We start from the raw sequence: 25966 nt of genomic DNA, 5'->3' as shown, positions 1-25966 counted from the left end.
TCTGACCAATCAGAAGTGGTTAAAGTATTCACTTCCTTGTTCTTAATTCTGCTGATAAAGTCACTCAGTTCTAACAAAAATACCAGCTAAAGCTCTTCTTTAGCGGTGTAGCTTTCCACCGAATCCGTTGTCAGACCGTGGAACAAGTGAACAATAAAATGAAGCTCAGAGACGCGAGTCTTTCTGCAAGTTTTCGGCAGTTTTCACACTACATCTCCCATGATGCATTGGCTTAAAGGGCCAGTGTCCCAGCGCACAATGAGTTGTCCTTGAGAAACGCCTTGAAACCACAACAAACAAACAGTTTCTAAATTTTCTAATTTAACTTTCATTTCATCTCTTAGAAAAAACAGCCGCAACTTCTTGCTTTTCCGGCCACAATTATCACAAAAATGCACGTGAGATTGCAGGCGGGGGGGGGGGGGGGGGGGGGGGGGGGGGCTGTCGATCAATACAGACCATGAATTTCTTTTTTTTTTTTTTGGATGCTGGTGTGCCGCGGGATTTTTGTCAAGGTTAAAGTGTGCCGTGGCTCAAAAAAGGTTGAAAAACACTGGGCTAAACACACCTGATCCAGGTGATCAGCAGCAAACAAGGCTGGATTTGAGTCAAACCTACAGTACACGACGTTGGACACGCCGTCCCACACGTCACTCGTCTATTTAGAATTCAAAAGTTAAAGTGCTCACTGTTGTCTCAACCAATCAAACCCCTGCCTTTTTTTGCATAGATGTCTGTTTTTCGGCTTTCTCGACGTTTTCGCCGACCCTCATATCCACGCCGCTCTCCTCCTGGCTCTCTGTTTTGGTACGTTCTAGCCTTAACCACCAGCGCCTAGGGCGGGGATGGGCAACTCCAGGCCCCGAGAGTCGGTGCGTCTGCATGATTTCAACATACCCAAGCCCTACTCGCCACTGATTACCTGGTCCAGGTGTGTCCAGCCAATCAGAACTTGGCAGAGGCGGTTATGATGGAAAACATGCAGGAATGCGGCCCTGGAGGTTTCCATTCCTGGTCTAAGGCTCTGGGGGTTTTCTGTGATGATCCTATGCGTGATGTCACTGGCCCAGAGCCAAACAGCCAAAGTCTATTTATAAACTTAAATGATACATTTTTCATGCACTATTTTTTGTTTTACTAATAAATCTTTAAATCTCTAAGATCTCTCCTTATTAAATAAAGAAGTAAACTGTACTTACAGATTTAATAGCATTTCCTTCTGATGGTAAACGGTCTCTAAATTATTCTCTGTTGCAATTAAAATAACATGTAATATTATTACAGCTAATATTATAACACCTCTTATAGTGAGTTCAGACCACATAAGATTAGAAGTAAATATTGAAGTAAAGTCATTTTTGGTGCCTGTCTTTTTAATTTTTTTTAAATAAAGGTTTTCTTAAAATGTGGCAAATAGAGCCATAAAGTCAGAAGTTAAATAGTTTTTAAATAAATCTTTTTATTTTTATTTTACTTAAAAATAAAAGATAAGCTGGTATTGAATTTTTTTAGTGCATTTTGCACATAAAAACAATGGTGATCCAAACAAAAAAACAGACAATTCGTGTTAAGGTCTTCAATTCTGTAAAATTAGTCTAATCTGAGGAGTTGCAGCGGCTTTTGCTTTTGGGAATCACCAGGATCTCGTCCCCGTCCTGGATGTTGAAAGAGTGAAGGGCCCGGGAGCTTCCTTTCAGCTCCTCCGGTCCAAACACTGAGCTCATTTCTTGGCTGATGTAAATCAGCCGTATCCCGCTGGTTTGAAGCTGCAGCAGAGCTCTCAGCTGCTTTGTGAGGTCGCCCACCGTTTGCTCCAGGCGGAGGTCAACGGTTTCCACCCTGTCGCCGCAGCGCACGTTGACCGTGGTGCAGCGGGGCCTCAGGTCTACCTCCGCCAATGGGGCCAGCTGGCCGTACTTGGATACGAGGATGTGGTACCTGGGAGATGTCAGAGCACACAAAGCACGGTATGCTCAAAAATCCAAAAAGGAAAACACACAATAAATGGAAACCCATTTTTGCTGTAAAAGCGATGTCTATGTTTTTGGTCAACGGTCTGTACATTAGGTCAACCATCTATGTCTTTGGTCAACCGTCTAGGTCTTTGGTCAACCGTCTAGGTCTTTGCTCAACCGTCTATGTCTTTGCTCAACCGTCTATGTCTTTGCTCAACCGTCTATGTCTTTGCTCAACCGTCCATGTCTTGGGTCAACTGTCCATGTCTTGGGTCAATGGTCCGTACATTCGGTCAACAGTCTTTGTATTTTAGCCGTCTTTGGAACATGTTTAAGTCTATGTCTTTAGTCCACTGTCCAAATTTGCATGCGTCAATAGATTGTGTTGTCCCCCTCTGTCAACAGGGGGCGTTGATCGCCTGATCAACACGCCTGATCCCTCTCATATGAGTGAGTGAATTCGGCAACGTCTTTGGTAACCGTTGCTACGGTCGTTACATTTGGTTGTGTGTTGCCTCCTTCAGTGTCAAAAGCACTAAAGTCTCTCATGGACAAAAGGATCGATTTTTTTTTTTTCATGCAGCAACTTGTTTGGTCATTCTTCTCTTTAAATGAGACCACATAACAAAGATGTGTCTTTAAAAAAGGATGCGTTTGCAAAGTTACCTCAAAGATAATCTAGAGCGTGCACCAATGGAGGCATTACTGAGCATGTGCAGTGTGCCCTGTGGTTGAAAAGCATCTAATACGTGTTTAATGTTTACCCGTTGGTACTGAATTATGTTATTATCTTTGGGTCCTCGACAATATGTGGAGACAACATCACATGCCGACCAATGTGTCGACATGGGGAAACGTTATGATGTAACGAAAAGCGCAAAGACTTAGACATGGACCAGTCTGTCAACGACACAACACAGGCGTAGACATGTATCAAAGATATGGACTTTGGAAAGTGGACCAAAGACAGACATTGCTTTTTTTTTGGCAATTTGGTACCTCTCATTTGAAAGGCACTAAAGAACTCCTTGCGCAGGATATGAACAAAATAGAAAAACCTGTTTGACGTGCCTGTGTCTTTCCTATTTCCCCCTTACGCACGTATATGCGTTTGTTTATAACGGCAGTTGGGTCTTAAAGTCTTAAACCTGAGTTGCGGAAGATGCAGCAGCATCTCCTGGTATTACCATAAGAGATATCCATGAGTGGAAAAAATGAGATGGGATTCTCCTAAATCTCTACAAAGTTGGTCTGTCCTTCAAACTAGTCCCTTTAACAGACAGCTGGGCAGTTAAGAGTTTAATTCCCAAAAAAGAATCCATCTGGAGAAGCCGCTAGGTGTTGGGAATGTGTCTTCTGTACACATGTAGAACTTTTTAAGGAGAAGGCTCACTCTTCAAGAAATCTGGCGGACCATGACTGAACAGATCAGAAGAGGGGCACGTGCCCCCGTGAGCAGGCTCCTGTGACGTGGACGGGCACGGCCGCCTCCTGCTCGCCGTGAGAAAGCACTCAGCGCTCCCGGGGGAGGGTTTTTTTCAAGATAAGGACCCAGGAACGCTCAAGTAAAAAAAAAAAAAAAAAACACAGAGAGAAAGGGACTTTGCTCTTGAATCTACTGTCACAGCTGGGTCGGTGAAAGCAACCCCGCTTCTCTCCCAAAACTCCACAAAGCCGATTCCCGACCCCAGATTTCTGGCCAAAAGCTGTGCTCCACTGTGGGAATTCTCCTCTAAGGCCACGGCGCACAAAGTGCCATTGAGCCGCAGTGAGAGGCTTCATTTAAGGAGCACAAAATGCCACTCTGAGAGGCCGTTGAGCTGCAATAAGAGGCTTCTTTCAAACTGATAAGCTTGCTTTAGTGGGACAAAAAAAGCTGAAGGTGATAAAGCATTGTTTGGATCGTCTTCTAAGCCTTTGTTGGTGACTGGATGCAGAAACACCATCGTTTTGAGATGTAGTCCATCTCTCAGCTCAGCTGAGCCTCTTCAAAGATGATTGGTAAAAATTCTTAACCTTGGTTCTATACATCGACAACATTGAAAGTGCCGAAACAGTTTCCATGTTAGGTCGATGTACAGAAGCGATCAGGGGTCCTACGGTGTGTTTGAAGAATCAGGCCCAGCGCGGTGGTCTAACGGGAGCGCGGTGCGATGTTTCCAGAGTTCAAAAATCTGAACTTGAAGTCGACGAACCAACCAAGAAATGAAGGGATGACACCCACTGTCGATACACTGTAGATGTAAAAACATCATGGAGGAAAAGCTGATCATTCTCCTCCAGAGATATTTTTCTTATTTTTATAGAGAGAGAACAAAAAAGGTTCCTCTAATTTTATTATTTTAATTTTTTCCTCCTTCCTAATGCGAGAAAGCAAGTCATCCAACTGGATCACAGAGACACAGTGGTCCCGCTGAAATATTCTATTATAATGAAGTTCCAACGGGTAAACATTTAACATGTATGAGATGCTTTTCAACCACAGGGCACACTGCACATGCTCAGTAACGCCTCCATTGGTGCACGCTCTAGATTGGCCTTGAGGCCAAACAGTTTTGGTACCTACACCAGATCCATCAGTACCAGTACCATCTTGACACTGAGTTGCAGTACCCATCCCTACACATAACGCCCTCCAGTTGTCACGGTAACGCCTGACCTCACACCCAAAACCAACGCTCCGGGGAGAGGAGGAGAAAACCTCAAACCAACATTCAGAAAAGAAAAACACATTCAGATCATTCAAAGGGTGAAGGACTCAAAAAACCATCACCAGGCCCGTGGTTGCTGTCCTCTGTCCACATCTCTCCATCATCAAATGAGATGCTTCAAAACACTCATGAAGGCTGAAAACCAATCCATTCGTTCTGCTTTGACAGTCCAGGCTTATATTTAAAAAAAAAAAAAAAAAAAAGGAATCTACCCGTTTCCTGCTGTATCAGTTTTCCAATCGGAGAATCCGCGGCACAAAGGAGTCATTGAGTAGTGAGAGACTGGTGGTATTGTCTCCCAAAGGTTAGATTCCCTCAGCCAGACAACACACCGACCTTCAGAAAAGCCCTCCACCACATTCTGCTGGGGTTAAGTGGAATGCAGCCCCCTCCTCCAAAATGATATCACACGTGAACACATCGCTGGGACTGTTACTTAACACCTCAGAGGTCAAGTAACCCACCCAGACCTGGAATAACCTTTGAGCCCCCTGCAGAGCGCCACAGGTTCAGTTTTGGGGGCTTTTCCCCGATAAAACCTGTGACCTGTACCTGTCAGAAAGCTCCTGAGCTGGACAGTCCTGGTAGAACCTGATGAAGAACCTCTCGGCGTCTTCCCTCTCCCCTTCGGACACCTTGCTCCCGTTCAGAAACATCACAGACGGCAGCCTGCAGGTGGCAGCAAAGGTCAAATACGACTAATTTAAATACGCTTGACGATCTAAAGAGTGTGGGGGGAGGGGTTACTGCGCGAGGAGGAGGCTCCGCCTCTCCTGGGTGCTGTAGGACTGCAGCAAAGGAATCCCTTTTGCTTTGACCTCCTCCAGCTTCGGGAAGAAATTCAGCCTCTCGATGTCCATCCATTTACTGAGCCCTGAAAAATGAGGCGGGGTCAAAAGAGCGCCAAAGAGCCAACGACCTGCAGCCATCTCGCCTCTCCTGACCAGAGTTGTTGAGGTTGATGCTGCGCAGCTTGGGGAACAGGCCCTCCAGGGTTTTCTTGCTGTCACTCACGGAGCCCACGCTGTTGTTGGCCAGCACCAGCGTGCTCAGGCTGGGGTACAGCAGCCCAAACTTCCTGACCTCTGACCAGTCCTGCAGCTGGTTGTCGGTGATCTGCAGCAGGCGCAGCGACGGGCAGGCGGCCGGCGACTCGGACACCGAGTTGAAGCCGTTCAGGCAGAGGAAGAGCTCCTTCAGTCTGGAGATTTCAGGAGGAAAGTTTCAGATTTTACGTCTGTAGATTTAAAAAAACAAACAAATCCAACAGCGGAGCGCTTACTCGGGCGTGTGCTGCGTAAGCGTGTGCACCGTGTCCCAGCTGACTTGGGTGTTGATGAGAACGAGTCGCCTGACTTTGGAGAAAACGTCCGCCATGCTGGGATTCAGCTGCACACCGCTCAGAGGGTTCATGCTCAGGTTGAGGAAGTCCAGGTGAGGGATGCTGGAGACGATGGTGCCGATCTGTAACAGAGGAACAAACCAACGTAAGGTCGCCGCCTTCGACAGGAGCGAAAGAAAGGGTCGTCAAAACCAGAAAACTGCAGGAAATGAAGGCTAACGAAACGCCGGCCTCAGCTTTGATCATCAAACGGGAGAAACCAACCTGTGGGAGAATGCAACGATTCATTTTTAGGACTGCGGGTCGTTATTTGGTAACGATCCGATGCAATTCGCAAATGAACCCTTGTGCTATCCTATGGGGCCCAGATGACCCCACCCTTACTTTGACGTGTTCTCCCTACCATGACAAAGGTGGATAAAGGTGGAAAGATTTCATGTAATCCATGGACACCAGTGAAGATCACAAATCATTGAAGAAAACAGGTTCAGAGCTCTGTCTGTTACTGTAATGTTAACGTGCCTTGGATAGCACAAGGGTCACGATCAACGATTCACAGATTGAGCCAAGGTTTTTCCCATTTAACCTAAATACGTCTGAATGTTTCCTGTAGGATTGTCCGTTGACTGGATGTGTGAAAACTGAAAATAATATGCATTTATTTATTTATTTATTTATTCATACCTTCACTTAGATCAGAAGCAAGAAAACATAACAGCTAAAAAAGACGCAGATGTTAGATCTAAAGAAATGGTATTTATCCCTTGATAAAATCTCACACTCAAAAGGTTTTTGTCAACTTCCTGGTTAACTTCAGCAGCAAACAAAACAAACATCACCGTCGTTTGGGATTATTTCACAACAAATGCTGAAAATCTTGCTCCAAGCTTTTCTTTCATGACTCTATTCTGATAAACACAATTCAGTTAAATGTTATTCAAATAGTAGAATATGACAACAACAGTCGTCTCAACATTTTTCGCATTTATGGTCAATAATTACATTGCCTGAAGTTTTTTTTTTTAACAATGATAAAGTATGAAATCGAGTATTAGGAAGTTAATACACTTGGCCGGTTTCTTTTTCTTTCAGTCTTACCCTCATAAGTCAGTTTCATTATTTATTTTCTTTTACTCATAAAAACAAAACATCAAGTTTTTTAACTTCAGTCAAAAACTCTGTTTCAAACTATTTTTAATTTAATTTATTTATTTATTTCCTATTTTTTTATTTCTAGGTATTTATTATTGTGGGCCAGTGTTAATTTCTGAAATCCAGAGAGGAAACAAACAAACTAGTGAAATTATTTTTTAAAGCCCAAAAGAAAATTGTCCTCTGGGTAAAAAAATAAATAAAAAAGCTTCTGAAAAAGTTAAATGTTGGTGAGGAAACCATTCAGAAAAATGTGAGGCGTGAAATTATGAACAGAGTGTGTTAAAATTAAACATGATAAGGAATTTCCCCATTTATGTATTTGGTGAATTAGATTTAGTTAAGTAAAAGTCACAATTTAATGAAAACAAAAACCATCATTTAAAGATGTCTTACATATTGTTGGTCTAAAAAAGAAACCATAAAATCTTTAAAATGATATCCATTGGTAAAGACAATGTCGAATGTAGGAAGTGCTTTGAAATCTTTTAATCTGTCTGTTGTTAAAATGAGAAGTTTTAGCTTCTTTTCTGTCATAATTTCATTCATGTTCATTGTTTGAAAAGCAAATGTCTCATTTTTCATGACAGGATGGAAGTCTGGACAATGAGAGAACAGAAAAGTTCAAAAATGTGGGCAAAAAAAAAACAGAGAAGTGCGTAAAAACGATCAAATCTCACCGATTTCCACCTCCTCACAGCTACATTTATCATCACTTTCCCCCCCAAAATGAAACCTTATTTTTGTAACTATTACAAAAATACAGCCCAAAGACTATTATAGGAAATATTTGATAACTGCGGGTGTGGGCAGATGATTTGGGTTTCCAAACCCGCCGAGGCTCATGGGTAACATCATGGAGGCTCACCTCATCCCAGTCGCTCAGCTGATTGAAGGACAGGTCCAGCTCCAACACGTGAGCGCAGACCGCCGCGATGTCCGACCCCGCTCCAGCTTTTCTGATCCCGGAGTCGCTCAGGACCAGAGCGCTGGGCAGGAAGAGGCCGCCTGCAGACAACCACAGCATCCGCCCTCAAACAAACATGGCGCCGCAAGACAGTTTACCCCTTCTGGAAACATCCAGTACCTTTATCGGGAGAACCTGGAGGACTGGGCAGAAACACAACGCCTTGGCCGTAGGGGAAGTTTTCTGGGTTGTACTTTTCACTTAAAACTTGGATGAAGGTGCGAACCTCTTCCTCATCAGAGGACAAATCCATCCTTCCACTGATCAGGAAGAAGAAACATGAAACCAAAGCACAGGAAAACATTGACAGCGAATGACATGATGATTTAACAGCCAAGAAAACAGATGCTTTTGTCCCGCAGCAGCCGTTCAGGACCAGAACCAGAACTTTTTCAGAATTCTACTTTCTTAGTGCGCCTTTGAGTGGAAATTTCACCCCCGCCACATCCTCAAAAACTCACCAAAAATGGTGAAATCATAGTGGGAGAAACCATAAAAAAACTGAAAGGGGACAAAAATATTTTTGGGGCTCAAAACATTTGTTTTGTCCAAAAATTTACTAATGTAACAAAAACACATGTGTCAGGGACATCTAAAGGATGTTTTGAAATTATGGGATGGCAAGAGGATCTATGACTTGGGTGGAAAAGTAGGAAATTTGCAGAATTTTCACGTTTTCGCACCATATGGTCAAAACAAACGTATGTTCGAGCGATCTTCATGAAAATTCATACACACACCACCAGATTAAGGCCACAGCCCCAACCGAAGCTTTGATGACCTTTGACCTGAGGTAAAATCCATCAACGCCTTAAAAACAAGTAATATCCCCTCTGGTATCTTCCATAAATTTAAACTCCTGGAGAATCATTGGGAAGCTACCTGAGAAAAAAGTTGATTTGTTTGTTTATTTTTTTAATTTTGGACATCGTTGCATACTAGCCCGTGTTGATCGCATAATTTTTTATCAGAACAATATGAAATTTTAATACACGAATTGTTGGCTCAAGCGGAACATAGCAATATGACATACGATAAGACTATATAGGAAATATGGGTGAGGTTAACAAAAAGCCTGCGTTGCCCAGGAAATCTAAAAAAAAATTACTTTTGCCGATTCTTCCAAAAACTGACAGACACTTTCGTCACCCCCAGGCGACCAAAAAACCAAATGGTTGCTATGGAGTTAAAACCAGTAGAAAAAAGGTGTGTTTTTTTTTTTGGTTTTTAAACAGGCTACCAGAGGCAGAGGAGGACTGAGGAGCCCCGAAGCAACCGCAAGGGCAGCGAGGGCAGGTAAAAAGGGGGCGGTGGGGGTGGGGGCTCTTACCGCCTGCAGGCCATGCAATGCTGCTTGAGGCTTTAGTCATCTTTGATCCTCCTTTCTATTTGGGAAACTTTCTGCACTTTCTGTCTTAAAGTGCAGATTTAAAAAACATTCTTTGATTGCTACAGAGGTTTTTTTTTTTGAGTTTTTATCTTTTTCTATGATATGGTACTTCCGAAAATCACAAATAATTCTGAAACTGAAATAAATAACAATAAATATAAACCGTAAAGAAATCTGAAATGACCGTTTGAGGGAAGCGTCTGCTGCCCGCGCTCTAAAAGTTAAATAAAAATATCAAAACTGTGTTTAAAACACTAAACACGTAAAACCAGTTGAAGCAGCTGTTCTCTAACAAAAAAAAACACATTAAAAGCAACAGAACCGGTTCTGTTTAACAGAAAACATAAAATAATGTGACATTTTCAACAAGAGGGAGAGTTGCTCTGCAGAAAATATGTCCTAGAAGAAGTCTTTTTGATTTTGGCTGAAAACAGCATTTTGCAGCTAATCCCAGTCAGTTTTTAAATTCATTTTATTTTAACATAATGTAAGCTGGGTTTTTAAAAAGATAGTACATATCTTTAAGCATGTATACATTAAAAAAAAATACTGAAACATATTTCTTTTGTTTTTAGGAAACTGCAGACAGAAACTCACGGAAAACTTAAAAAAAGATTTCAATAATTGACAAAAATTGCCTTAAAGACTTATACAAGATAAGAATTTAAACAAATAATAAAGTGTAATATATAAAAAAGTGATTAATAATCGTCAAATGCAGATTTATTAAAACACATTAAAAGCATAATTTTTTGCTGTTTTCTAAAGATATAAAGTTATTGTAGTAATCTTTGCTCAACAAATAGCTGAAAAGGGGTCCTGAGTTTGCGCCTCATCTGATTTTTGCCTTGAACTTGTGATGACATGATTAAACTCTAGTCTCCTGCAGCGTAACCTCGACTTTCTCTGCTCCTCAAGGCCAGATCAGACACCCACCGTCTGATCGTGTTAAATGGAGCCCACCTGAAACCCAGAAAACTGAGGTTCTTTCAAAGATAGTTTCTCGTTACCCAGATCATCGGAGTCTTACCTCTGATGTAGCAAAGAGCGAATGAAAGATTGTTGTCAACAGCACATCAAAGCAGATCCTTCCCTCTGCATCCCTGTGGGCAGAAAGAGATCCAAAGACTACACCTAATGCACTTTTTTGCAGGTAAACATACAAATGTGTGTGTATATATATGACTGAATAAAAAAAATAATACAAACAAAAATGCTTAATTTCATTTCTCTCTCTATCTATATATCTTACACCCAAAAATGACAGAGAAAAAACTGACAGGTGTGACTGAAAAGCTATTACTATAATCCTGTATGCTTTTGTTCAAGTATTAAAACAACCCACAAAACTAACTTTAATGCTTTATGGAAACAAAAACTAAATCTATTCAAATATTTAGTGGATTTATTTAGCTTAAATGAATTATTTGAGAACGCACCTGAAATTTTAACCTTTGATCAATTAAACGAAGAGGAAGGAAGTAGGTCTTCAAAATAAAAGCCGATGAACTCTCAATAGAAATCACTGCTGCCACCTGCTGTACACTTCCGGGATAACAACAAAAAATTGTATTTTTTTTAAATGCTGTTTTTTCTTCTTCCACAAACAAAAAATAAAGACTAATAAATAAAGCCGAACAAAATCCTGAACTAAAATATTTATTGACACGTGTATACTAGTAATATACCTGCTCTTGCGTCCCTCCTGGGGTGGATTTATTTAAAAAATGCTTAATTTTAAACGGAGTTTGGAAAAGAAGACATGATTTAGCAAAAACAAGGGTCGTTGAAGACATATCGCGAACACGGAATATGCAGCATAAAAAAAGAAATTACATTAAAACATCGCCATCAGGTTTACCGTACGACGATTAGCACAGAAAATAGCAACGATAACGAAGAAATGTTGTAATAAATATTTTTTAGCCTCTTCTCCCTTAAGGCAGAAAGCTATAAACACCAAATTATTGTGGATAATATTAGAATTTATGAGAAATATGTACTGATTCGAGTCGTACTTTGTACCTGTAACGGTAAGTGCTCGAAGACTCACCGTCCCCGAAAACCCTCCTGTTTGTTTTTGTTAGTCCTCGGTTTGTTTGACAGCCTAAAACACGCCCACTCCACCGGATATGACGTTCTTTAAATGCCGAGTCAACATCCGGTTACTGTACTTTCAAAATAGGGAAAAGGACAGGGACGATTTTATTAAACAGAAAATTACAAACTATAGTTTACGCTGTTCTGAATTTAATAAATTGTGAAAATAGGATAATTACTTTAAAATCACCGAAAATAAACCGAAAATCACAAAAAAGAGCTAAAAAAGTTTTAAACCTGAAGCTTTTGCCTATTTGAGTATAAAAGTACTACAAACTCTTCCTGAAAGTCTATTTAAGTCAGTTCTATTTAAATGTTCTTAAGCTCATTAATGAGAAAAGTTCAAGCTCATAATACCTTTTTATGGGGACATTAAACGAATTAAATATTCAATAAAATATTTTTACTCAACAGAAATAATACATCTTTTAATGGTACAACTGCAAATCTAGTAACATCTAATAAAAAATAAAATTAAAAAAAAGGTAGGCGCACCAGATTGCAGTTATAGTTCACTTTGTTATGAAAGCGACCAGAACTCTCTGGCTAAGAAAAAAAAACAATGCTGCACCATTTTACCTGCAGTCACCCAGGCAGGTAAAATGCTCAAAACTGACCCGAGGACTATTATGCTAATCCTCATGTTGTTGATCTGAGGGATTAACGAGTAAAACTTGCTTTAAAACTTCAACATCTGCCATGTTCATCACGTTTAGACTTAAGGAGAATGTCATTTGTGCATTAGAACAAAGTCTTCACAAGGTAGAGGCCACCATGGAAAATAAAGAGACAGATATAGTGAGGAGGGATAATCTGTGAGGGCGTGGTCTCATAATCCAGAAGGATCCTGTAAACCAGTCCTGGTAGGAACCAGATTTATCTGCAAGTGTGCAACGATCCAAGGAGGAAATATCAAAACAAGCACACGTTTGGATCCCATCAGCTGGTAAACAGCGAGACCTTCTTCTGGTCGTGAAGGGGGCAAACAGAAGCAACAGGACGGACAGCAGCTGAGGAACATGGCACTCCTGAAGTCAGGGTGGCTCTGGAGACAGAGTGAGTGAAAAGATTTAAACCCAGACATTTACATTTTAACCCTTGTGCTATCCTAGGCACTTAAACATTGGGAGTTGGGTCATCTAGACCCACTAGACAGTGCTCTGAACCTTTTTTCTTCAATGATTTGTGATCTTCACTGGTGTCCATGGATTACATGAAATCTTTCCACCTTTATCCACCTTTGTCATGGTAGGGAGAACACGTCAAAGTAAGGGTGGGGTCATCTAAGATAGCACAAGGGTCAACACTTCCTCCACGTATTATTCTTTTTCCTCCCCCATGTTAAATGTCAACTTTGTGCCACGTCTGGCAAACCAAAGAATCCGTTTCCAGATCTCTATAAACGATATTCATTTTTAAATTATTTTAAACCTAAAGAAGAAAAAAGTAAAAATCATTTTTTTACTTAAAAACTATATATAGTATAATTACATTATACAAATATTAATGGGGATGATATGATTTATCATAAAGTTCCTAACATGAAATATTTCAAAAACAACATTGAAGGAATTTGTAAAACCTGCAAAGTTATTCTAATGGTAAAGGAAACAAAAAGAAAAGAAAAGCAAAGGTACTAAACTTAAATCAGTTTCTAAATAGTTTAATCCCTAAAAAATAAAGTTTTTCATTACCGTGAAGGGGGGGGGGGGGGTTCTAAGGGCAGGGATGTCAGTTTAGTTTAGTTTGTTTAATTAAAGTTGTGGTATTATCCTATTAAATTCTATGCATTTATGAACCTTTTTGATTTTATGTTTAGTTTACAATTACTGGTACAAAATCCACTGAGACGACTGTTGTGAATTTGGGCTATATAAATAATTGAATTGAATTAACTAAGGTTTAAGGCCCCAAACATCAACATCCCTAAAGTGCTTTGTTAAAAAAGGTCATTGGAAGGATCTAAATTAATCTCCTTTGTCACTTGCATGTTCGAAATAAATGAATGTTTTTTTAAACGTAAAACCAAAGCATCTGGATTTTTCACTTGTAAAACACATTTCATCACTGAGCCTTGTGTGTTTTTTTGTAAGTCTGAGTCCATCTCAGCAGTTCAGTAGGACACAGATGAGCTTGTCCTGATGACAAAACAGCCACTAGAGGGCAGCAGAGAGCACACAGCCTCTCAGTTGGCTGAACTTCATCTCAATATAAAGAAAAATTAGGAAGAAAAAAATCAAATATGTCAGATTTTTTTTTGGGGGCAAAAACAAGTTAAACCAAAATGGTTCATAGATCTGAAATCCTAATACAGACTTAAACTTTGTTATAGAAGATATTTAAAAAAACAGTCAATTATGGGTTATAACTCAAATTTATTTAAGAAGTATATATTTTAAGTATATAAAAACAGATGTTACCTAACTTTTTGTCTTAAAAAAAACAAAAAGGCGGCTGTATTTTGGTAACTCGCAGCCTAATATTCTAACAAATGTAGGTCACCTTTAAAGATTTGTCCATCTGACCTTCATGACTATCAGTAATGCTATAAAAAATTTTTTTTTGAAATTTGACTCAAAAGAGCATATATTTTGGAAAATAAAAGGCGTTCCTGTTATGAAACCTTAGCCTTTATAATCCTTTTATTTGTCCTGGCCCATGTGTGTAAGTGGCTTACAAAAGGATCATCAGTGTGAAGGAACTGTTGGAGAAACATTCAAGAGAAAGTCTGTCACAAGAAACTGTGAGCTGAAGAAAGTACTGGAGGCTTCTAATGCAAGCCTGTGAAAGCAAAAACACTACAGATGCACGAAAGAGAGATCCTACCCTCCCAGTTTCCAGCTCCTACAGCCCCTGACGTTGCGCTGCATCTGCTCTGTAGCTGCGGTGCTGAAACGCTGGAAGCTCAACTGGTGTGACCTCTGGATCGATGGGAGTCTGTGCTTCTACAAGACTGACAGCAGGCGGGATCTGGAGCTGCGCGTCAGCCTCAAGATGAAATGTATCGACGTCCGGTCTGGCCTGGAGTGTGGAGGTAAGGCATGGGGACTGGACTGTCAGGCACTTACAGCCTGGCATGAATGATTTAGTGCCGTTCTGTGCAATAAACCTGACATGAGCTCTGCTTTCACCAGGCCTGGAAATGAAAACTACTCCAGTTTTTCATTTGTTATGGGGTAATTGTGAGAACATTTGAGCAGTTTTTGATTGTATTTAATCAAGAGGCCACTTTATTTTTGAATAATACCATGACTTAAAGGGGGTCTCATCCAGACGAACGTTTTTCTATCGTTTCGCACCCTAACTCACCTATCTTACAAGAATTGATCGCAATAAAGGCCAATTCCAAGGCCAAAAAATTGTGCTTTGGGTATTTTTACCACGTTCTTGGGATATTTTTCTAATGGTGGCAGATACATACAAAGAAAACCGACCTCAAAAACTGCATTTTTAAAAAAAATTCAAATAGTTGTGAATCAGGAGCCGATGGAAAAAAAATGCAGTGTAAAAGAAAAAAAATGTGATGTAGCTATATGCTGAGCGGGCCACAAACTCCCTGCTCCAAGCTCTCAGGAACTGGGAGGGGAATGGGGGGCGGGCATTACCCTGCACCAATGGTCCCGCCTACAAGTCAAAGGCAAATTGCAAATGAACTCCTGCTGCTCTGTTCTTGAAAAGCAAATTTTTTTAGCTGAAAACAGCACAATCACAATTAAAAGACCAGTGGAAACAGATTTAAAATAAGTCAAAAGATGATCAGAGTGGGACTTCAACTGTCGGATTTAAATTATCTAAACTTGGGATTAAAGAAAAGAAGAGCACAATTTCTGTACAACAAGTTGGGGAAAAAAAGCAACAAAAGCTGAATCTGAAATGTCAAAACCTCCCTATAAATGTTCTGACAGGTAACTTTGACTGCTGCTGCTCTGCAGAAAAGCAACCAAACGGATCTCTGTAGAACTCTGAACATGGAGCAGGTACCTGAACAAGGTCTGTATTTTTTTTCTGTCCGTAGGGGTGAATCCACCAGAGAGCAGTCCCAGGGAGAATCTGATGGTGCTTCACTTCAGAGACGGTTCAACGCTCAACCTGTGTGCCAACAGTGAAGACGAGTCTCTGTAGGCGCCTCACCCCGCCGGCTCTGCCCTTCCTCTTGGCCGTTCATCCGTCCATCCCTAACACCTCTACGTTTCTCTTTCAGAGCGTGGAAACTGACGATGCTGGACACCAGGAGAAACCCGGTGAGGCCTCCGTTCATGTTTTCTCAGAAGCAGGAGTGTGATCCTCCCAGTGCTAACAGGAGCACTTTGTTTCAGGTGTTCCAGTACGACCCGTATGACGACTCCTACCAGGCCGTTCCTCTCAACAGCTACCACACCGTCTACATAACTCCAGGAGCAGGTCCAGGTACGCCGCCCTCCATGCAGAATAGTACACAGGCAATGGAGAAATACTTCATGGAGGCCATGCAGACGTTTGAAACACAGAAGTCAAAGAAAAGCATCACTGGTGACGAGCAGCAATGTGCAAACATTTCTACAGCGATGGTAGGGTTACGCAAAAGAAGGAAACGAGTCTCCGGGGTCTTCAGGTTAGGGTTGAACATCAACAAGTGTCTCAGAACCATCCCCAAGCTGATGGAGCCAAAAAAAAAAAAAAAAAAAATGGGGGAAGCAGCTTTCTGATGAACCCAGGTGTTCACCAACTCTGTATTAAAGTCTCAAAATTCAGATAAAGTTCTGATTCGGTGTTTACCTAATGTCCTCCATTTATGGTGTACAGATTTTGCGTCGTTGAAGGTTTTAAAAAAAAAAAAAAAAAGCTGCAAGCGGCTTTGTATGGCCCAAAAGAGCCCCCCTCCTGCACTGGATGAGCCGCTGCTGCACTCTCTCCTGGTCATTTATCATGAAAAATGCACTTTTCTTCAGAAGGGCTTCTCTTTTGATGGTAATATCTCGATAGCAGCCATGTAATGTTTTGTTTGCCTCGGGGTGACGAACACTTTTATGTAATTTTTAGAAGAATAAGTAAAAGTACATTTTTTTTTTAACCACACCCACAGTCCTAATATGTTCATATTGTAATTTTTTGTTCAACTTGAACCAAGAATTCATATCGCCTATAATTGTACCCCCCCCTTCCCCCAACCTAGCCTCTTACTGATGCTTAAGGAGTAAAGAGGTGATCGATTGAAGCCTCCTTAGGATCTGATGGGTTCGGTTTAATGTCTGACGCGCTTATAAAATACGCCACAGTCCATTCCGTTATTTTTACGTGTTTATTTACATTTACAGAAATAAATCAGAGGGAGGAAATAATAAGTTGACTTTGTGTGAATTGGGAAAAATGGGTAGAGAAAGCAAAGAAAGCAGTGGTGTAAGTAAAAAAATAAAAAAAATAGTGGTGAACAGAAATAAACAGCCAAGGCTCTCCTTCTCCAGTGCAAATGAGCGGGTGGTTTTCTAACCTTTCATTCCGGTGTTGTCAATTACCAAAATCAGAAAAAGAAAAAAGGTATAACATGCAACACTACTAGGAAAACAAACGGGGAAAGAAACTTATACTTCATTACCTATTTTTTGTGCAAAAAAAAAAAAAAAGTGAAAAGTTGCCAAATTTCACATCTTACCACTAAAGGTCCTGTGGCCATCCCATAATAATTTCAAAACTTCCTTTGAATATTCCCGACACATGTGTTTTGGTTTCGTTTGTAGAATTTTGATAAAATTTTTTGAGCCTTGTAAGAATTTATGGAGCCCCTAAAGGGACATGGACATTAAAAAGAACAAACAAGTAAATTAATAAAAACGTCCCTTTAGGAGCTCCATAGATTACCTCCCGCTGTGATGTCACTATGCCGTAATTCCTTTTTATCAAGTACTAGGTTAACTTTGAATAGTTTTTGAGTGACATTTTTGTTCAAACATGGAGTAAGAAAGAATAATTTAAATAGAAAAATAAACAAATCTGGAGCAGGACGGTGAAGGGCTAAAAATAAGTGTAAAATTCCTCACTTTTGTCATCAAAGTGCCAGACGTTTGTTGGTTAGAATAAATTGAAGAGCCACATTCAGTCCTGCTTTTCTTTTTAAATCAAGGAACTCACCAGGTGGTGGTTCAGAGGGATCCATTTGATGGAGTTGTGGAGAGCGTGGCCCTGGGTCTGCTAGCGGGCGTGGCAGCAGGGGCCGCCATGCGATCCTTCCTCTGGATGCCCCTCTTCTTCTGCTGAGAGGTTCGGCCCCCCCACGCCAAACCTGTAGACCTCGTTCACGTCACCTGACATCGCAGACTCACTTGGAGGATCCCGATTACCTCTAAATCCAAAGCAGCTGTTTGCGGCCTCTTTCTGCTTGTACATATCTGACATCATCACTTGTAAAGCCTGAATTTTTCAGTGACATTTTGCACATTATGAGCTGAAGAATCAGTGTAGTTTGCATTTTTGTTAATCAGTACACTAGAAGTTGCTGAAATAAAGCATAACTTTGCTTCCTCCATGAAAAAAAAACAAAAGTCTTATTCTGCTTGGACACAATCCAAAGGCGGCTGCATCCTTTCAGCTGATTGGCTGGAGCCTCTGGTGTGACGCGACCTTCGGCATGAAAACCTGCGAATGAATGGTGCCGCACGAATTTAACACGGAGCACTCCAGAAGAAAAAACACAAGCTCTACCTTCACATGAGGTCGTTTTGTAGAATTATTTTCAGGGTCAAACAGCGAAGCTGGAGCGACTCCATCACCATGACAACGGAAAACTCCACATGCAGAGGATGAACACAGAGCAACACTTTGTTTAGAAAATGCTTCATTCTGGATTTTAGAACGGCGCAGAACTGCAATCCTGCATCTTCAACGGCATAAAATACGATCTTTTTCAAACAGCCTTTGTGATTTTAAGCTTAAAAAGCCACAAACAAAATGTTCAGAGCTTTAAGTACAGAACAAAGCAAAACTAAATGTGTCGAAACCCTCCGGACTCTGAACGTTTGTCAGATCCTCTTAGGATTCACGGAGCCAGCTGGTCTCTGCTGGAAGAATCTCTGGTCCGAACCACACGGGGTGAAGCCGCTTCTGCGTGGCTCGACGTTCATCCGTCTTTACTCCAGGCGCTAAAAACACGTCTGCAGATGAAGATCTGCTTCCACACACATTAAGCTGCTTCGTCTCGTTGAATTTAACATCAAATCGCTGCGTTGAACAGCTGAACTTCTGGATTATTTTCATCTCCTCAAAGAAAGTTGGAAATTTTAGACGTTTATTTAGAATTTTACAAAGTTTGAACACAGATTGTACATTTCCTATGATCATTATTTAACCCAAAAAGCAGCTTCCAACTCAATGTTGAGTCGTCCTCCTATGATGCTTTGATTTTATTGGTGAAAAATGAAAACAAATGGCGACGTGCAAACATTTTATAACAGGTATGTAAGATCCGTTTGTGGTTGTGATCCGTATAAAAGTGCATTAATAATACGTGGTGGCAAATCTGACTTTCAGACAAAAGCTGGAGGGTTCTGCATGTCTGACGGAACGGTTCCCGATCGAGACACCGTCAGCAGAATCTGGTCTGAATAGACATTTAAAGAACGTTTCGTTTCATTTAGGGACCACAGGCAGAACCAGAGGCGTATAGTTGGATGTTTAATTATCTGCAGTTTAGAGCTTTTTGCTTTAGGGAAAAAAAAAATATCAAATGTTCACTTTGTTAGCCAGTCTGGGAGGCAGAGTGCAAAGTTTGGCCAAAAAAAAAGAAAAAAATTAAAGAAGAAAGCAAGTGTTACATCTCCTCTTCAGCACGGTGGTGAAAGTGTTATCATTTGGGGTTTTTTCTGCAGTAGAGAGGTCAGTCAGTTAATTTTTCCCCCCTGCAAATTAAAAACTGGCTTTGCGATGAGACGAGCACATGGAAAAATCTGCAAAGCGAAATGACTCGAACAAATTCAGGCCCTCGGGATGAACAGAAGAAAGCTGAAGGCAGACGAACGGCTGGAATGAAAAGTGCTGCCGTTTACCCGAGCTTTCATTTTCCATCCTGCTATTATACGACTCTGACCCCGCCCCTCATAGAAGGAAACATGGCAAACATGAACTCTCAGACCCGCCTTTACGAGCGTAGCGCATTGTCTCTGTGAATGGCGTTCATCGCTGACTAGCCCCGCCTCCTTTTACTCGTCTTTGCGTCCGTTCTGCGTATGTCCGCTGGCGTGCTCTTTCGTCTTCCCCCGGCCGCTCAGCTTCCCTTCTGCCTGGAGTCTACGGACCACTTCCAGAGGACCCTTCCCCATCAGCGCCGACGGGTGCCTGTAGGAGCCCCCCAGGCGGTCCCACAGCGTGAAGTACTGCCCGTAGTTGTAGTCGAAGAAGAGGTGATGGTCGGTGTGGTGGGCGGAGCCGTTGATGACGCTCGTGAGGGTGTCGGGGACGCGGTAGTCGCCGTCGTGGATGGAGATGGTCCAGATGTTGACGAAGACGTAAAGGAGCAGGTAGAGAACCTTGTGGAGGGGGAAGAGGAAGGGGTAGATGTGGTAGGGCAGCCCCTGCAGGAAGCCGTCCACCGGGTGGAAGGCGTGGCTGGCGAAAGGGGTGGGGATCTTCCAGATGTGGTGCGGTTTGTGGAAAAGCTGATGGAAGACGAGTGGACAAAAAAACAACACATCCGTTCATTCAAAAGACGTCAGCAGCCTCAAAGAAAAGCAGAGGAAGACAGATTTTTGTTCACCTGAAAAATGTAAATGCTACAATAATTGACCGTTTAAGACATCAAGAGGCTGCAAACAATTTTTAGGTCTTTGACCCCTAAAGAAAAAGTTAATTTAGCATCAGAAGAATAAAAAAATTAAGGCTTTATTTTTCATTAGGGGGATCGGTTTTGAGTAAAACCTTCAGGAGTTTTAACTCTTAACCAGAAGGAGCTGCATTTCCAGAAGAAGATGCAGGGATGAATAGTTCTGAATAAAAATGAAACTTTAAAGGGAAGAATTGGCAAAAAACAATTATGTCTTTTCTTATGTTTAAGATTGAACATATTTGAGTCCTTCTCAAATTTAAGTAATTATTCTAGATTTGTAAAACTTTATGAACTTTAGTGATTCTTAATAGAAAAACCGAAATATCTTCAGCTGTAGGTAAAATCCACAAAACCAAGAGAACAGAGTAGGAAATACTTGCATATTCTATATTCAACATTAATTCTTTTATACGTAACAACAGTAATGTTGTGAGAATTTAAGGAAATACTTTGATGAAATTAATAAACTTCCCAAAAAAGCATTTCATAGAAATAAGTGAGTTTTTTGGGACTCTTTGAGTGCACTATTTAAAATTGGAATTTGTGGACTTCTGGTCATTTAAGAGTGTTGGAAAGTTTGCTTTGTGTCTGTGCGGCACTATGTAGCGCCCCGAGTTTTAAAAGCAATTGGGACACCATGCTCACTATTTTTGTTTTTTAAAGGGCGCATATGACTACAAAGCTAAAATCTCATAAATATGAGCGTTTCCGACGATTATTTAAGGGTCCACTGTCTTCTGAAGATAAAAATATTGATGGTTTATTAAAAAAAAAACATTTAAATACATTTGTTTTGGCAAAAATTGTTCCGACGCAATGTATTGTGGTCTATATTCGCCGTACTAGTGAGCATAGATGCACACTGGTTTGTTGCAGAGACTTCTGGGATATTTCTAGGGCCCTGGATTTTGGAATTGTAGATTCAGACAGCACTAGAAAACGGCCAACTATATAGTGGGTTAGGGTGGGAATTCGGACACAGCCTTTGATTTATTATCAAATTATCCAAGTTTGATTCGGCTTTGCATGAATGAGTAACTGCTGACTGTATTGTTTTGGGCATTATTCTTGCTTTGATTGCTTGAAAGAAACCACTTCCAATCAAATCAAATTTCTCTGCCTGCGATCAAAACGTTTTTTTCTGAGTCGACCATCTCCTGCCGATTATCAGCGGGTTTAGCGCCTCTCGTAAAGTGAGTTTTAAGTTTAAAACAAAAAAAGAAAGAAGGAAGAAGAAGAAATCAGGCCAACAGACTTCCACCCACCTTGTAAATAAGCTTGTGGTGCAGGAAGCGGTGGATCCAATAGATGCACATGTCCGTAAATAACAGGAATGAGATCATGCTGAGGAAGAGTCCGGGCCAACCTGAGAGGAAACGGGTCGGGTTAGGGAGGAGCTGAAGGTTTCACACCCAAAAAGCTGAGCTGTGACTCACCCAGCGGAGAGTCGCCCACGTTGTCGTACAGTTTGCTGTATCCTCGAACTTCAGCGAAAAACAAGGCCACAGTGGGGACGCTGATCCACGGCAGAGAGGTCATTGCATACTTGATTTCCCTTAGAACCTGATTCTGCAGGAACAACAAAAAAATAAAATGCACAAAAAGGTAAAAATCTAAAACAACAGAGACTTTTTAACTCAAATGACAAAAAATGCAGAACTTTCGTAATCATCTACACTAAAAAATATAGGATTTTGAACAAAAAAAAAGTGAAATCCTTCTTTATAAACAAAAAATACTTAAAAAAAACAAACATTTGTCATGTATGAGTAAAATATGTCTTTTTATGATTAGGAGAAATTATGTCATGAAGTTTGGCTTTACTTTTTTTAAATTTTCCAATCAATTTATGAAACAATATCTTAAATACGCTTGATATATCTTTCTATTTGTATTTATTTATTGTCTTTTTTTCTTTTTGTTTTATTGCTTGAAATAAACCAATACAGCTTAAAAACACTGAAACTTAAAAGTCCAGCAGTCCCCTTGAGGGATTGTATTCACACATATACTCAATATTAAGTTGTTTATCCTAATTCAAACAAGATTTAATAAATTGTGTGCTTTTTTTTTCTAACCATAAACTCAAACTGCAGCTTTTACCTCTAAAAAGTGTGGGTGTTTCATCAGATCATGGTCAAAAATGAAGAAATAACTGATGGCTCCCAGGCCCAGGTACAGGATGGCCGCCCCCAGGTTGGTCACCACTAAAAGGCTGAGGATCTGCCGCAGGGCGCCGTCTTCAGGCCAGGATGCCGGGTAAACATATGGAGTGAGGACGTAACGGTCCGCCACATTCAGCACCAGGTCCATGGCTGCACCTGCTAGGCACAAAAAAAAACATATATGTATATATTATTTTAATTATTAGCTTTTTAGTTGTTGTTGTGCATTAAATTCTACAAAGGAGAAAAATGAACAAATATGTGAGAAGTCGTAAACTTATCCAAAAAAACGAGACAAAACTTAACAAGAATACATACAATTATGAGAAAAAAGTCGTACATTTACACACATATATATATATAACAATTTATGAGAAGTCGTACATTTATACTTTAAAAGATGTAGCTTCAGTGGGAAAAGTATTTTTTTTAAATAAACTGTCAAATTATAGCATTATACTTTTCACTGAAAACTACTGAATGTTACCTGTTAGTTTATGTTACAGGCAGATGTACAACTTTGATTTTCTAAATGCATGACTTTTTAAATCACAAATTTCCAATTTTATTCCTTAAAGTGTTGCCTTGTTTTCTTTTATTTGTATGACTTTATTCTTGTTAAATATTAAAATGTTTTAAAATTAGATCCACATCATTTTAAAACATTTTTTTCATATATTTATTTAGTTTCATTTACTGTGTTCCCAAACTACATTTGTAAGATTTAATTTTAAGTTGTTAAAGTCTAATTTGCTTAAGTGTACCACGTGACACACAAGAAGAGATGGTTGGTAAAATAAAATCCCAATGATGTTTGAAAATGTCCTGTTTTGATTCGCAGCTTTTAACCAAAACCTAAAAAATAAGCAAATTAAAAAATAAATAAAAGAAAGTTTGTTGACAACAATTCAACAAAAAAACTCACTAAAAATAATGAAAACTTTCCTGTGTTTACTTTTCTTTCTCTCTTTCAATTTCACAATTTCTTCTTTTTTTAAAGTAGGCCAACCACCAACTTCCCATATTTAAGACTGGGAAACTGAATTTAGATGTTTTCCTACCATAATGGTCATAAACGCACATTCATATAAGAAAGTTGTACAAACGACGCATTTTATTTTGAGGAAGGCAACATTTTAAGCTAACGGGGTGAGGAGTTTCCGGCAGTGCTAAACATGTCGATGCACTGACAAACAAAAACAACCCCACAACTATTTAAAATTATATAAATAACTATAACAAATAAGCTTGAATGCTGTAATGATTTTTTTTAAATATTAAATACGTACCTGTTCCAGGTTGCTGCTTTGCGTAAGGAACAACACGAAGAACGTACCAAACTAAAGGAAAACGACTATCCAATCAGAACTACGATTCATATTACGTCACAAAACATGTGTCCAATCAGGAGGGCGTTGTGCCATCACGGCAGCTTGATGTGACTTCTGATTGGCCAGCTAAAAAAGTCTGCTCATGGCGTTACTCTTTCTTAACATTTACATTTTTTACGATTATTATATTAAAAATCACGTATTTTTTGGTACCACACACCTAAAGATAACATAATTTACATTTTTTTTAATAAATAGTTAACAATAATGAATCTATGCGGTTAAAACTGTGGCCCAGGTGAAGCAGTGGGCGTGGCAAACAGTGTGGCCTTTTTTCAGTCGGATGTTTCTTCTTCCAAAGTCCACAAGTCATTTAGTCCATTTGTCTTAAAGAAACAGTTTTGGTATCCTACAAACTTAAACACTATAATTATTCAAATTTTTTTGAGCTATTTATACCCAAAGCGAAAATAATCATATTCAAAATATAACTAAAAAGCCAAATAAATTAGATGTAAAAACTGAGTTTTGCTTAGTTTTTGAACCAAAACTAATATTTAAATATAAGTCTATTTGTAATTGTTTAAAAACAATAAGAATAATATACATAAACTTTATATATTTCTTACATTTTTATGAAATAAATCACAGAATTACAAAACGAAGTATATATAGTTTTAAAAACCGTCTCTTTGCGATGAAAAGAAATGTGAAATAAAACACACTGCATTTATTGAGTCACTAGATGTCACCATTGCTCCAAACTGCAAATATTGAAGCTCTTTAATATGAAAAGAAAAAATATAAGACCACACATTTAGTTAAAAAAAATTAGTTTTAAGAACTTTTCACAAAGGAAGAAAAGCTAAATTAAAAAACGAATATTTTAAATATATGATATTTAAAGGTTATTTTCTCTTTGTTGTTAGTAGAACTTTAATACGGGTATTTTCAGTGTTTGCTACTTGAATTTGGCTCTAAATAGGAGCTCCTATTTTAAGTTCCTTTTCTCGGTTTGTGGCAATCAGAGCATCATAATGATCAATTTAAAGCGCTTTCTTTGTGAGGAAATTCACAAACGGGATGGAAATAGCTTTCTTGCGCTGGCAATTCCCATTCCAGCAGCTGTTTCAAGACCTGCTTCTGTGAGGTGGAGACACTTGTTTATTTGACTGCAAGTGTCTGTACTTCAGAGACGACTGTTCTGAACAGAGCAGGTGTTGCCAAACAGCCTTTGAAGGCGTTTCCCTCCGTGTGCTGACAAACATAAAATAATCAGGCCGTCTGCAGAGTGGCAACGCTCTCGCTGAGCCTCAGTAACCTGCTGCTCATCATCTCAGCAGGAAACGGAGCCGAGTGTGTCACTTGGAGAAATTAATCAAAAACAGGTGAAACCTGTCAACTTTTCTCGCCTCCTCCTTTTCTTGTGCTGCTCCCATTAGGAGTCACTGCTGTGGAAGCTCCAGCTCCTCCTGCAGCTTCCGTTCCCGTGTTAAACATCTGCACGTCCCTCATGATCACATGGCTTTCGTCTTTCTCGTCTTCTCCATCTTTACAACTTTTTTTTTTTAATTTTCCCAGTGAAGCATTTTTCTTCCACTTATTTACCACAAACAAAAGGTTAAAACAAAAACATTTAACTCAAAACTGCTGCTGCTGAAACAGTAATATTAGGTGTTTTTGAAAACTTGCTGCGTTGCAGGTTTTAGAAGTGAGTTTAGAGTTTAGAAGATCAACCCGCTCGATGTTGGAGCTTTGTTTACAAGGGGTCCACTAATTTCTTCTTCTATGGTGTGACGTCATCATTGGTCGCAGGTCGTGTTTGGTGGTCACCATAGAAGAAGAAATTGGAGGTCCTGTTGTAAACAAAGCCCAACATTGATGATGTTCTGAATGGGCTTTTATTATTTTTTTTAATACCATGGTCCGGGTGAATACTCGATTCTGATTGGCTGCTGGGTGTGCATTAAAAAGGGATATACCCTAGGACAGGGGTCGGGAACCTAAGGCTCGCGAGCCATATATGGCTCTTTTGATGGTCACATGTGGCTCGCAGACAAAT

At 40.0% G+C, this 25966-nt stretch overlaps 3 protein-coding genes across 13 annotated transcripts; 1 reads left to right on the top strand and 2 right to left on the bottom strand.

The window, feature by feature from the left end:
• Positions 1–743: 743 nt before the first annotated feature.
• Positions 744–17741, bottom strand: LOC101174124 (tubulin-specific chaperone cofactor E-like protein). 10 transcript variants are annotated; one of them, XM_020709143.2, is made up of 11 exons: positions 11543–11622; positions 10957–11062; positions 10548–10620; positions 10454–10480; positions 8248–8387; positions 8029–8168; positions 5949–6130; positions 5611–5867; positions 5414–5540; positions 5219–5335; positions 744–1938 (listed from the first exon to the last, which is right to left on the bottom strand). In XM_020709143.2, the coding sequence occupies exons 5-11, from the start codon at positions 8378–8380 to the stop codon at positions 1596–1598; spliced, it is 1299 nt and encodes a 432-aa protein (XP_020564802.1). In that variant the 5' UTR covers positions 8381–8387; positions 10454–10480; positions 10548–10620; positions 10957–11062; positions 11543–11622; the 3' UTR covers positions 744–1595. The 10 variants fall into 10 exon arrangements, with proteins under 10 accessions (XP_020564802.1, XP_020564799.1, XP_020564803.1 ...); XM_020709140.2 differs by lacking the exon at positions 10957–11062 and having other exon boundaries at positions 11543–11656; XM_020709144.2 differs by lacking the exon at positions 10957–11062 and having other exon boundaries at positions 11571–11655.
• LOC101173882 (pleckstrin homology domain-containing family B member 1) lies at positions 12443–18495 on the top strand. The gene is made up of 6 exons (XM_004076792.4): positions 12443–12673; positions 14499–14651; positions 15633–15735; positions 15819–15858; positions 15934–16024; positions 17715–18495. Exons 1-6 carry the CDS (start codon positions 12637–12639, stop codon positions 17846–17848), a joined length of 558 nt encoding a protein of 185 aa, XP_004076840.1. The 5' UTR covers positions 12443–12636; the 3' UTR covers positions 17849–18495.
• Positions 18496–18858: 363 nt separating this feature from the next.
• Positions 18859–23952, bottom strand: sc5d (sterol-C5-desaturase). Of its 2 annotated transcripts, none has more exons than XM_011483938.3 (5): positions 23863–23952; positions 22512–22732; positions 21845–21977; positions 21674–21774; positions 18859–20241 (listed from the first exon to the last, which is right to left on the bottom strand). In XM_011483938.3, the coding sequence occupies exons 2-5, from the start codon at positions 22719–22721 to the stop codon at positions 19786–19788; spliced, it is 900 nt and encodes a 299-aa protein (XP_011482240.1). In that variant the 5' UTR covers positions 22722–22732; positions 23863–23952; the 3' UTR covers positions 18859–19785. The 2 variants fall into 2 exon arrangements, with proteins under 2 accessions (XP_011482240.1, XP_004076839.1); XM_004076791.4 differs by having other exon boundaries at positions 22512–22729; positions 23863–23937.
• Between the last annotated feature and the right edge of the window lie 2014 nt (positions 23953–25966).

This window comes from Oryzias latipes, chromosome 14, assembly GCF_002234675.1.
Source record: "Oryzias latipes chromosome 14, ASM223467v1".
Lineage (NCBI taxonomy): Eukaryota > Metazoa > Chordata > Actinopteri > Beloniformes > Adrianichthyidae > Oryzias > Oryzias latipes.
Note: the sequence above shows the minus strand (reverse complement) of the source record. Positions and strands in the feature narration are given on the sequence as shown.